The sequence below is a fragment of the Leucoraja erinacea genome, unplaced genomic scaffold (assembly GCF_028641065.1).
Source record: "Leucoraja erinacea ecotype New England unplaced genomic scaffold, Leri_hhj_1 Leri_1226S, whole genome shotgun sequence".
Taxonomy (NCBI): Eukaryota; Metazoa; Chordata; class Chondrichthyes; order Rajiformes; family Rajidae; genus Leucoraja; species Leucoraja erinaceus.
The window spans coordinates 12,055-25,588 of NW_026575480.1; the positions used below are offsets into that span (position 1 = coordinate 12,055).

Genomic DNA, 13,534 nt, shown 5'->3' on the forward strand with positions numbered 1-13,534 from the left:
TGGGGAAGTCCAGGACAAGGGGTCACAGCTTAAGGATAAGGGGGGAATCCTTTTAAACCGAGATGAGAAGAACTTTTTTCACACAGAGAGGGGTGAATTTCTGGAACTCTCTGCCCCAGAGGGTAGTTGAGGCCAGTTCATTGGCTATTTTTAAGAGGGAGTTAGATGTGGCCCTTGTGGCTAAGGGGATCAGGGGGTATGGAGAGAAGGCAGGTACGGGATACTGAGTTGGATGATCAGCCATGATCATATTGAATGGCGGTGCAGGCTCGAAGGGCCGAATGGCCTACTCCTGCACCTAATGTCTATGTTTTATCTAAATTTTGGATGACTGACTGTTATACTACTCAGACAATTCCTCTTATTGAGAGGGGATCTTATAGAATTACCCCAAATAACTTAGAAATTGTTTGGACAGGCTAGCACCAGGAAGCAGGCCCTGATGCAGGGGCGTCAGGTGTTAGGGGTCACAGCCTAAAGGATTCTCAGGCCTCCCGTCCGAGCGATATGAGAATGTAAACTTTTAAAATGTCGACAGAGAGCCATTGGTTCATCTGTGGAAATTTCTCTGCCACAGAGGGTAGTTGATGCCAGTTCATTGGCTATATTTAAGAGCGGATGGACTTGTGGCCCTTGTGGTTTAGGAAGGATGAGAGGGGGTATGGAGAGAAGGAAACGTATAAGATTGATAACCGAGTTGGATGACAGCCATGATGATCATATTGAATGGCGGTGCAGGCTCGAAGGGCCGAATGGCCTACTCCTGCACCTAATTTCTATCTATGTTTCTCTAGCCCTCATCTCTCCACTCCCTCTACTGCCTCAGTGTTCCCTCACTCACTCCCCCCCTCTCTAGTCCTCCCCCTGCCCCCCCCCCCCCTATATAACTGTGCACAGTTCCCTGAATAACTGGGAATAACTGTGCACAGTTCCCTGAAAGTGGAATCTCATGTAGATAGGGTGGTAAAGAAAGCTTTTGGTGTGCTGGCCTTTATAAATCAGAGCATTGAGTATAGAATTTGGGATGTAATGTTAAAATTGTACAAGGCATTGGTGAGGCCAATTCTGGAGTATGGTGTACAATTTTGGTCGCCTAATTATAGGAAGGATGTCAACAAAATAGAGTGAGTACAGAGGAGATTTACTAGAATGTTGCCTGGGTTTCAAAAACTAAGTTAAAGAGAAGGGTTGAAAAAGAGAGGGTTTTATTCTTTGGAGCGCAGAAGGTTAAGGGGAGACTTGATAGAGGTTTTTAAAATGATGAGAGGGATAGACAGAGTTGACGTGGAAAAGCTTATCCCACTGAGAGTAGGGAAGATTCAAACAAGGGGACATGACTTGAGAATTAAGGGACTGAAGTTTAGGGGTAACATAGAAACATAGAAATTAGGTGCAGGAGTAGGCCATTCGGCCCTTCGAGCCTGCACCACCATTCAATATGATCATGGCTGATCATCCAACTCAGTATCCCTTACCTGCCTTCTCTCCATACCCCCTGATCCCCTTAGCCACAAGGGCCACATCTAACTCCCTCTTAAATATAGCCAATGAACTGGCCTCAACTACCCTCTGTGGCAGAGAGTTCCAGAGATTCACCACTCTCTGTGTGAAAAAAGTTCTTCTCATCTCGGTTTTAAAGGATTTCCCCCGTATCCTTAAGCTGTGACCCCTTGTCCTGGACTTCCCTAACATCGGGAATAATCTTCCTGCATCTAGCCTGTCCAACCCCTTAAGAATCTTGTAAGTTTTCTATAAGATCCCCTCTCAATCTCCTAAATTCTAGAGAGTATAACCCAAGTCTATCCAGTCTAACATGAGGGGGAACTTCTTTACTCAGAGAGTGGTAGCTGTGTGGAATGAGCTTCCAGTGAGGGTGGTGGAGGCAGGTTCGTTTTTATCATTTAAAAATAAATTGGATAGTTATATGGATGGGAAGGGAATGGAGGGTTATGGTCTGAGCGCAGGTATATGGGACTAGGGGAGATTATGTGTTCGGCACGGACTAGAAGGGTCGAGATGGCCTGTTTCCGTGCTGTAATTGTTATATGGTTAATTGTTATATGGTTATATATCCCCTCACCAATGACTCAATCTCTGCTACAGTTTGCAGTTTTATTTTATTTCAAAAATACTTTGAGGTAATAAAAATCTGAAATATATAAATACAGAATATTCACTAACTTGCACGTAGTGAAGTGTTCCCATCACCATTCTTTGGCAAAGGGAACGTAAATAGGTGGGGTGTTTTAACATGAATTGTAACAGGTTTGTGCGCAGAGACGGGGGAGAGTGCTCTGTCCCCCCCCCCCCAGCCCACCCCCACCCCTATCTCTCCCTTCTCTGTCTCTTACCCCCCCCCCCTCTGTCTCTCTCACCCCCCCCCCTCTCTCCCCTCCCCTGTCCCACTCGCCTCCCCTCCCCTGTCCCCATCTCTCCATCACCCCCACTCCACTGCCACCCCACCCTCTCTTCCCGTACCCTCCCCACCCCTCATTCTCTTACCCGACCTCTCACACTCCTCTCTCTCTCTGCCCCGTTCATCCTCCATCCGTCTATCCACCATCCCATCTCCCCCCACCCCACTTGTCTCTATCGCCCCCACCTCCCCTCCCTTCGTCGTCTCCCACAGCTCTGCAGCGTATTTATATGCAGCTGCTTCTCCAGCATTGACCACACATTTGTTGATGCTTAATCTGTTCCTTGGGGTGGTGGGGATTCCAAGCCCCTGCGCCCACTCCCCGGGACATCCGGGTCTGGAGGAAAGGGCTAGCAGCACCTGGCCCGTGAATGATCACTGCCAACACCACCACCAGGCTCGGTAGCAGACCAACACGAAGCTCCGCTTGGTGACCAGTCTTAGCTCTGCCTGGGGACCGCTCTGTGACCGAACCAGTCTTGGCTCCGCGAGGAGGAAGGGTCCACAGGGCAGCTCCATGTGGAGACCGAAGATAGACACAAAACGCTGGGTCTCAGCGGGTCAGGCAGCATCTGAGGTGAGAAGGAATGGGCGACGTTTCGGGTTGAGACCCTTCTTCAGGGGAGGAATTACAGAGATAAGGAAGTGTAAGGTGTGTGAACGAGGGAAAGGGGATGGAGATCAAGGACACTGTAGGATAGAGCATTGTTGGAGAAGAGAGGTGGGGGCCGGATAAAGTCCGGTGAGTGATGGGTGGATACAGATGAGGGAGGGGAGGTGATAGGCGGATGGGTGGAGTAAGTGACTAAAGCTGGGGGAGAAAAGCAGACAAAAAGGGTTGAGATAAAGGGAGGGGTCAGAGTGATACAGTGCGGAAACATGCCCTTCGGCCCAGCACATCATGCTGACCAAGATGCCCCATATCTTGCTACGGGTACAGGCCCTTCGGCCCATCTACTTCAATGTGACTGCCAAGTACCTATCCCATTGTTGTGCAATGCGGGACAGGAAACCCTCGGCCCATCTAGATGATAGTGACCAATAAGGCTAACCCAACATTGAACCATGCCACTAGGAAATAGGCTCTTCAGCCCTTCGAATTCATGGTGACCGCCAATAACCTATCCCAATATTGAGATGTCCTTCGGTCCATCCAGTTGGTAGCGACACATAAGGCTAATTTACATGGAGCTATACAGCAGGTAAATAGGCCTTTCGGCCCATCAGTTTCATGGTGACCACTAAGTATCATTCCCGACCTATCAAGACATGCGGTACAGGACAGGCCCTTCGGCCCATTGCCCCTCGAAGATGCCCCATTCTCTTTCACGATAGAGGGTGCAGCGGGCCGGGGAAGGGAGAGAGGGTCAGGAGGGGAGGGATGAGTGAGAGGGGAGGGGGTGAGAGGGTTGGGAGGGAAAGGATGGGTGAGAGGGGTTGCAGGGTAGGGACTGGAGAGGAGAGAGGGGCGTGAGTGGGGAGAGATGGTCGGGAGCGGAGTGAGGGGCAGGAGGGAGGGGAGGTAGGGGCAAGAAGCCAGGGAGTGGAGAGAGCGGCGGGTGCAAGGGTAGAGAGGGGAGGCCTAACACCATAGAGCTGGAGATTGATTTGGAGACCCATCGTGGACTTACCATCGGAGCCTGTGATCCCTTGTCTGGGATCGACACCCTAATCGTAGCCCGTGGTTTTCAACAGGTTCGTCGAGCCCCGATCCGGGGTCCGATCACCCGGCACGGGGAGCTGAGATCCCCTCCGATGCGGGTTCCTGATCACCCCCCGATGCGGAGGGCCTGACTCCCGGCTACGGGAGCCAAGATCATCCTGACAACGGAAGGTTCAAGTGCCCCGACCGCAGGAGAACAAAGACGGTGGCGAGGACTCGACGGGCCGAAGGGCCTGTTTCCGCGCAGCATCTCTAAAATCTAATCAATACCCAGTGACTTGGCCTCCACCGCCGCCTGTGGAAATTAATTCCACAGATTCGACAACTCCACTAATGAAATCATTGCTACCCATGTAGTCGATAGTGTATTTGCTTACAGCTGTACCTAACAAACAAAAGTTGTTTACTACACAGTATAACTGTCGGCTAATTCTGCTGTGAAGTCAGAGAACTGATGAGCAGTTTTCTGCCGCCATCTCTCCATGATATCATGCAATAAAATCTCAAAGCTAATCTGCCTAGTCTCCGCTTTTCATTTTCCTGTAATTTCCCTCTAAATTAATTTCTTCAACAAAAAGAGACATTTATTTCATTGGAATACAACTTGGTTGAATCCAGCGGGTTGAAGAGCAAAAGTCCTTGTTTACCGCAGCCGGAGTCTTGCCGACGTCCAAGGGCGGAGAGCGAGATCCCAACGTTGGTAGTTGAAGGGGACGGGAAGCGGTGACTCCGGATTAATCCTGACGCCTTTCGCCAGCGAGAAGACAGAGGAATGATGAAGAGATCGCCCACGATGGGAGATGTCTCCTTAATTTGGAGAATTCAATGTTCATGTCATTGGGCTGTAAGCTATGAGATGCTGTTCCTCCAGTTTGTGTGTCACGTCACTCTGGCAATGGAGGAGGCCCCGGAGAGAAGGATCAGTGTGGGAATGGGAAGGGGAATTGAAATAGTTGGCAACCGGGAGATCCAGCAGCCTTGGTGGACCGAGCGCAAGTGTAGGGTGAAATGCCTTGGCTAGATACAAGGATGGTGATTTACAAAAAGAGACACAATCTCCTGGAGTAACTTGCACCTGTGGAGGGCATGGACAGGCAACATTCTAGGTCAGGACCCTTCTTCAGACTGCTTGGTGTGGGGGGTGGAGAAAGTTGGAAAGGAGAGGTGGGAGTGGTCACCTTAGATTCCCTTCCCTCTACAGATGTCACTGAGTTCCTCCACCACTTTAGAGGGAATGGACAGATGAGGTTTTGAGTCGGGTCCCTTCTTCAGACTGATTGGCGAGGGTCGGGGAGGAAGCTGGAAAAGAGAGATGGGGGCAGGACAAAGCTTGGCAAGTGTTAGTTGGATACAAAATGCTGGAGTAACTCAGCGAAACAGGCAGCATCTCTAGAGAGAAGGAATGGGTGATGTTTCAGGTTGAGACCCTTCTTCAGAAGTGTCATGTGGATAGAGGTGAGGGAGACACAAGACACTGAAAATGCTGGAATCTTGTATGGAACACAATTTAGTTAGATGCACAGAATCTCTTGCCCAGGGTGAGGGAATCAAGGACCAGAGGACATGGGTTCAAGGTGAAGGGGAAAAGATTTAATAGAAATAGGAGGGAGGTGACTTTTCAACAGAGGGTGGTGGGTGTATGGAACAAGCTGCCGGCGGAGGCAGTTGAGGCTGGGACTATCCCAACTTTTAAGAAACAGTTATAGAAAGGTGCATGGATAGGACAAGTTTGGAGGGATATGGACCAAATGCAGGCAGGTGGAACTAGTGTAGTCGGGACACATTGTTCGGTGTGGGCAGGTTGGACCGGAGGTCCTGTCTCCACACTGTATCACTCTGTCACTCTAACACAAAGTGCTCCAGTAAAAGGCACCATCTGTGGAGAACATGGATAGGTGACATTTCAGTGCTGGAGTAACTCGGCGGGCCAGGCAGGATCTGTGGAGAACACGGATAGGTGATGTTTCACAGAGTTCTGGAGTAACTCAGCGGCTCAGGCACCATCTGTGGAGAACATGGATAGGTGACATTTCAGTGCTGGAGTAACTCGGCAGGGTATCGGGCCAGGCAGTATCTGTGGAGAACACGGATAGTTCAGATTTCGGGTCAGAGAACACGGATAGTTCAGATTTCGGGTCAGGACCCTTCTTCAGACTCACACTATGTTAACAGATGAGGGGGTGATCGGCAGATGAGTGGTAACAGAGGCGAGAGAAAATAAGGAAATAAAAGGATGTGAGATAAGGAGAGAGGAATGTATATGTGCAGCTTTAAGGGACATTGGTCAGGTAGCATTTGGAGTATTGCATGCAGTTCTGGTCACTCCATTACAGGACTGATGTGGAGGCTTTGGGGAAGGTGCAGAGATGGTTAACCAGAATGGTTTAAAAACAAGGAACTGCAGATGCTCGTTTACAAAAAAGGACACAAAATGCTGGAGTAACTCAGCGGGACAGGCAGCATCACCGGAGAGAACGAATGGGTGACCTTTCAGGTCGAGACTGAGGAGAGTCTCGACCAGAAACGTTACCCATTCCTTCCACATTTTATGTTTGCCTAAACAGCGCCTACCTGCCCACGTGGCGGTGTGCCAGCAGGCTGGAGGAGCGGGCAAAGGCCTTGCCACAGAGCGGGCAGGTGAAGGGGCGCTGGCCAGTGTGGACTCGCCGGTGCTCCAGCAGGTGGTCAAGGAGCGTGAAGCCCTTACCACAGGACGGGCAGGGGAAGGGACGCTCACCGCTGTGGGTACGCCGGTGCTGCCACAGGCTGGACATGCGGGTGAAACCCTTGCCACACTCAGCGCCCACAAAGGGTCTCTCTCTGGTGTGTATCCGCTGGTGCTCCCGCAGCCCCCATGCTCTCTTGTCACAGTGGGAGCAGCTGCTCGCCGGCGTGGGCCCGCCGGTGCTGCCGCAACCCCCGCGAGCTGTCAAACGCCTCACCACAGTACGGGCAGTCGTAGTGCTGGCCACTGGTGTGCACGTGCTGGTGAGACAAGGTGTGGGAGGCCATGGCAATGCGCTCTCCACACACCGGGCTGGGTACAGGACTGTCGCCGGCGTGCACCCGCTGGTGGGACAGCAGCCTGGAGGAGTGGGTGAACCCCTTGCCGCACTGGGGGCAGGTGTAGGGCCGCTCGCCGGTGTGGGTGCGCTGGTGCACCAGCAGGTTGCTAGAGTCGGTGAAGCCCTTGCCGCACTGGGCGCAGGTGTAGGGATGCTCGTCGGTGTGGGTGCGCTGGTGCTTGAGCAGGCTGTTGGAGCTGGAGAAGCTCTTGCCGCACTGGGCACAGGTGTAGGGGCGCTCGCCGGTGTGGGTGCGTTGGTGATCCAGCAGCTTGGTTGAGCTGGTGAAGCCCTTGCCGCACTGGGCACAGGTGTAGGGGCGCTCGCCGGTGTGAGTGCGCTCGTGCTCATGCAGGTTGCTGGAGCTGGTGAAGCCCTTGCCGCACTGGACACAGGTGTAGGGGCGCTCGCCGGTGTGGGTGCGCTGGTGCTGCAGCAGGTGGTGAGAATAGGTGAAGCCCTTGTCGCACTGGACGCAGGTGTAGGGGCGCTCGCCGGTGTGGGTGCGCTGGTGCTTTAGCAGGCTGCTGGAGTGGGTGAAGCCCTTGCCGCACTGGGTACAGGTGTAGGAACGCTCGCTGGTGTGAATGCACTTGTGCGCCAGCAGGCTGCTGGAGAGGGAGAAGCCCTTGCCACAGTCGCTGCACGTGTAGGGCCGCTCCCTGGTGTGCACCCGCCAGTGGATCTTCAAGTCATTCGCCCCCTTGAAGCTCTTGCCGCAGTCGGAGCAGGCAAAGGGCCTCTCGCTGGAGTGCACGCGGTTGTGCCGCAGCAAGGTGCTATCGCAGGTGAAGCTCTTGCCGCACTCCGAGCAGTTGAAGGGGCGTTCTCCAGTGTGAACCCTCAAGTGGATCTCCAGCTCGCTCGGTCTCCGGCACGCCTTGCCACACACGTCGCACTCATAACGCTTTTCCTTGTTGTGCCCCGTCATGATCATCCATCAAAGTTCAGCCCCTCGAAGCTCAGTCCGCACACCGAGCAGATGGGTGGGGGCTCACCGGCACGCTGGCCGCGGTCAATGGCCGCTCAGTTCACCCTCTCCGTCCATAGCAACGGCTCCTAAACCCTGTTGGAGGGGAACACAGAGGGTCAACAAGCTGGCAAACTGGACATTACTAACATATATTACATGTGTTTATGGCGGAGGAAACCGTTATATAATCCTGCGCGGCACATTGGCACTGCGGTACAGCTGCTGCCTCACCATCAGAGACCCGGGCTCCATCCTGACTACTGGTGCTGTCTGTGCGGAGTTTGTACTGTCTCCCCTTGACCTGCGTGTGTTTTTTCTCTTTGTGCTCCGGTTCCCTCCAACATTTCAAAGATGGTCAGTGTTATAGATTAATCGGCCTCCGCAAAATTGCTAAATTGTCCCTATTGTGCGTAGGATAGTGCTAGTGTACGGGGTGATCGCTGGTCGGCTCGCACTCCGTGGGCCGAAAGACCTGTTGTTTCCACGCTGCATCTCTAAACTAAACTAAACCAAAGAAGGGTGTCGACCCAAAACGTCACCCATTACCTCTCACCACAGATGCTGCCTGTCCCGTTGAGTTATTCCAGCACTTTGTGTCTATCTTCTCCATAGATGCTGCCTGACCTGCTGAGTTATTCCAGCACTTTGTGTCTAACTTCTCCACAGATGCTCTGACCCACTGAGTTATTCCAGCACTTTTGGTGTCTATCTTTTCCACAGATACTGCCTGAGCGGCTGAGTTATTCCAGTACATTTTGTGTCTATCTTCTCAACAGATGTTGCCTGACCTGCTGAGTCACTCCAGCACGTTGTCAGAGTCATAGTGATACACTGTTTGAAAGAGGCCCTTCGGCCCAACTCGTACCCACACTCCTAGACCCCTCGGCTCCACACATGGGCTGAAAGATGGCAGATGGAGTTTAATGCTGATAAATGTGAGGTGCTACACCTTGGCAGGACAAATCAAAATAGGACGTACATGGTAAATGGTAGGGAATTGAAGAATACAGTTGAACAGAGGGATCTGGGAATAACCGTGCATAGTTCCTTGAAGGTGGAATCTCATATAGGTGGTAAAGAAAGCTTTGGTATGCTAGCCTTTATAAATCAGAGCATTGAGTATAGAAGCTGGGATGTAATGTTAAATTTGTACAAGGCATTGGTGAAACCAATTCTGGAGTATGGTGTACAATTTTGGTCGCCCAATTATAGGAAGGATGTCAACAAAATAGAGAGAGTACAGAGGAGATTTACTAGAATGTTGCCTGGGTTTCAACAACTAAGTTACAGAGATAGGTTGAATAAGTTAGGTCTTTATTCTCTGGAGCGCAGAAGGTTAAGGTGGGACCTGATAGAGGTCTTTAAAATGCAGATCCCAGGGATATTCAGAGTTGATGTCAGGATGTATTTCTCAGATTCCCTTTGAGAATAGACTTGGATTCAAACAAGAGGACATGACTTCAGAATTAAGGGACAGAAGTTTTAGGGGTAAATGAGGGGAAACTTCTTACGCAGGAGGTGGACATTCGGCGGTGTGGAATGAGCATTCCAATATGATGTGGGTGGTCCAGGCAGGTTCATTGGTCATTTTAACCCTCTAAATTGGATAGGGGGAAATCCACTCTAAATGGAGGGTTATGGTATGAGTGCAGGCAGGTGGGAGGGGACTAAACATTTGTTGGCAGGACCAGAGGCTTCACCACCCTGTGTTGTTGAGTTCTTCTCATTGTTATATTATATGGTTATATGGTTATCCCCCCCAGCTCCCCCGCCATTCACAGTGAAGATCCTGCCCGGGTTTGACTTCCTAAACTGCAACACCCTCCCCACCCCCAAACAATGTGACCTCCTCCCTGTGGCCCCCTGCCCCTCACCCCTGCTGCCGCCTCCTGCTCATTACCCCCCCTTGCTCCTCCCCCCCCCCCCCTTTCCCACCCCACACCTGTTTCCCCCCCCCCAGGCTCCCCACCCCCTTCCTTGACTCACTTCACCCTCTCTCTGTCTCCCCCCCCAGTTCCCCTGCCTCCCATTCATCCCCACCCCCCCCCCTCCCTTTGCTCCCTGTTTCCCGCGCTACTCACGTCACCCTTTTCCAACCCCCAGACTCCGCGCGTCGGCTCCATCTTGGCCACGGCGTCATTTCCGGGATGAGGCCGCCCCGCTGCTCGACCTCGCAGTTGCGGGGCAACGGGCCGCGGCAGCGACGTCATTTCCGGGTCGATGCCCCTCCCCCCCCACCCCCTGCGTTGCGCGGCCTCTCTGTCTGCGGGGCAACGGGGCCGTGACGTCATTTCCGGGCTGGGTCCCCTGCGCCGCGCGGCCTCTCTCACAGATCTTAGAGCGGAGCAAGATGGGTAACTCTCACGCAAACGTGTAGTCCGCGCATGGGCGGATGCATGGGGGATTATAGCGGATGCATGGGGGATTATAGCGGCCATTTTAGCAACCAGCCCCCGCCATCTTTGGGAGTGTGGGACCCGGGGAGAGGGGGTGTGGGGCCCGGGGAGAGGGGGTGTGGGGCCCGGGGAGGTGGGGGGTGTGGGGCCCGGGGGAACCCAGGGGGATAATTGGGGGGGCCCGGGGAGGGGGGTGGGGGCCCGGGGAGAGGGGTGTGTGGGGCCGGGGAGAGAGGGGGGGTGGGGGGGCCCGGGGAGAGGGGGTGTGGGGCCCGGGGAGAGGGGGTGTGTGGGGCCCGGGGAGGGGGGGGGGGGACCCGGGGAGAGAGGGGGGGGTGGGTGTGGGGGGAGGGAGGGGTGTGGGGCCCGGGGAGAGGGGGTGTGGGGCCCGGGGAGAGGGAGTGTGGGGCCCGGGGAGAGGGTGTGTGGGGCCCGGGGAGAGGGGGTGTGGGGCCCGGGGAGAGGGGGTTGTGGGGCACGGGGAGAGGGAGTGTGGGGCCCGGGGAGAGGGGGTGTGGGGCCCCGGGGGGGGGGGTGGGGGGGGGGGAGAGGGGGGTGTGGGGCCCGGGGAGAGGGGGGTGTGGGGGGGGGAGGAGGGGGTGTGGGGCCGGGGGGGGGGAGGGGTGTGGGGCCCGGGGGGAGAGGGGGGGTGGGGTGGGGCCCGGGGAGGGGGAGTGGGGGGGGGGGGGGGGTGTGGGGCCCGGGGAGAGGGGTGGGGGCCGGGGGGGGAGTGTGGGGGTGGGGGTAGGGGGAGAGGGGTGTGGGGCCCGGGGAGAGGGGGTGGGGGGCCGGGGGGGAGAGGGGGTGTGGGGGGGGGGAGGGGGTGTGGGGCCCGGGGGGAGAGGGGGTGTGGGCCCGGGGAGAGGGGGTGTGGGGCCCGGGGCAGCGGGGAGAGGGGGTGTGGGGCCGGGGGTAGGGGGGGGGGGGAGTGGGGGGCCCGGTGTGGAGCCCGGGGAGAGGGGGTGAGGGGCCCGGGGAGGGGGGGGACGGGGCCGGGGGCCGCGGGGGGGGGGGGGGGGGGGGCGGGGGCCGGGGGGGGGGGGGGGGAGGGGGGTGTGGGGCCCGGGGGAGAGGGGGGGGTGGGTGTGGGGCCGGGGGAGAGGGGGTGTGGGGCCCGGGGGAGGGGGGTGTGGGGCCCGGGGAGGAGGGGGAGTGGGGAGGGGGAGGGGTGTGGGGCCGGGGGTGTGGGGGGGGAGAGGGGGTGGGGGAGGGGGAGGGGGGTGTGGGGGGGGGGGGGGGGTGGGCGGGGGGGGGGTGGGGGGGGGGGGGGGGGGGGGGGAGGGGGGGGGGGGGTGTGTGGGGTGGGGGGGAGGGGGGTGTGGGGTGTGGGGGGGGGGGGGGTGTGGGGCCCGGGGAGAGGGGGTGTGGGCCCGGGGAGAGGGGGTGTGGGGCCCGGGGAGAGGGGGTGTGTGGGGCGGAGGGAGTGTGTGGGAGGGGGAGAGGGGTGTGGGGCCGGGGGAGAGAGGGGGTGTGGGGCCCGGGGGGAGGGGAGTGTGGGGCCCGGGAGAGGGGGTGTGGGGCCGGGGAGAGGGGGGGTGTGGGGCCCGGAGAGGGGGTGTGGGGGCCGGGGAGAGGGGGGTGTGGGGCCGGGGGAGAGGGAGTGTGGGGGCCCGGGGGGGGTGTGGGGCCCGGGGAGAGGTGTGGGGGCCGGGGAGAGGGAGTGGGGGCCCGGGGAGAGGGGGAGAGGGGGGCCCGGGGAGGGGGGTGTGGGGCCCGGGGAGAGGGGGAGTGTGGGGCCGGGGAGGGGGGTGGGGGCCGGGGAGAGGGTCAGTGGGGGGCCGGGGGAGAGGGGTGTGGGGCCCGGGGGGAGAGGGGTGTGTGGGGCCGGGGGGAGAGGGGGTGTTGGGGCCCGGGGGAGGGGGTGTGTGGGGCCCGGGGAGAGGGTGTGTGGGGCCGGGGAGAGGGGTTGTGGGGCCGGGAGGGGGGGGTGTGGGGCCCGGGGATCGGGGGGGTGTGGGGGCCCGGGGAGGGAGTGGGGCCCGGGGAGAGGGGGTGTGGGGGACCGGGGAGAGGGAGTGTGGGGCCCGGGGAGAGGGGGTGTGTGGGGGCCCGGGGAGTGGGGGCCGGGGAGAGGGGTGTGGGGGCCCGGGGAGAGGAGTGTGGGGCCCGGGGAGAGGGAGTGTGTGGGGCCCGGGGAGAGGGGTGTGGGGCCCGGGGAGAGGGGTGGGGTGTGGGGGAGGGGAGTGGGGCCCGGGGAGAGGGAGTGGGGGGCCCGGGGGAGATGTGAGAGGGTAGGTGGGGCCCGGGGAGGGGGGTGGGGGGACGGGCAGCGGGGAAGGGGGAGTGTGGGGCCCGGGGATAAGGCCTAGTGTGTGTGAAGTTGCGGGGAGGTTTACAATGTTTCTTATTTAATGTCCCTTGTCTAGTCTGAAATAAAGTTCATCATTGGATCAGAAGAAATATAATTGTGTGTGTTATATGATTATATACATTTATATCACATTCATGTATGTGTGTTTATAAACATTTTACTCTTTAACAAGAATTAACAGAATTATGAACTAACAGAATTATGAATCTAACCCTATATCACGCACAAAAACTTCCCCCGCAATGTCAATTACCCTGCGAGTCGGGTCGATTCCGGTTACTACAAAATCAACTCAAACACTACTTGTGAGCCATTTAAAAAGAAATTATTTTAAATATAGTAAAAAAGACAATTACCAGAGTCAAATTTTATTCTTGACAAGAAGTGTAAACTGACAGAATTATGAATCTAACCCTATATCACACACACAAATTGTTCATTGATTACAGTGCGAGTCGGGTCGGGTCAGGTATGCTCCGGTTACTAAAATGGGCGGGGAAAAATGCCCAGGATCCCCTCTGTAGCTACTACACGTCAGCCCATTGTATTTAGCAGGAGTAGCCTATCTTGCTCCGCTATAAGATCTTTGCTCATGGGCGGATTCATAGGGGATTATAGGACTCATTTTAGCAACCAGTCCCCGCCATCTTGTTCCGCCATCTTGCTTCCGGCCAAAGATCGGATCTTTGTTTCCACAGCGGGGGAGGAGG

At 56.7% G+C, this 13,534-nt stretch overlaps 1 protein-coding gene across 1 annotated transcript; it reads right to left on the reverse strand.

The window, feature by feature from the left end:
* Positions 1-6,193: 6,193 nt before the first annotated feature.
* LOC129715528 (zinc finger protein 239-like) lies at positions 6,194-8,825 on the reverse strand. The gene has a single exon (XM_055665398.1). The coding sequence runs from the start codon at positions 8,079-8,081 to the stop codon at positions 6,945-6,947; it is 1,137 nt and encodes a 378-aa protein (XP_055521373.1). The 5' UTR covers positions 8,082-8,825; the 3' UTR covers positions 6,194-6,944.
* Between the last annotated feature and the right edge of the window lie 4,709 nt (positions 8,826-13,534).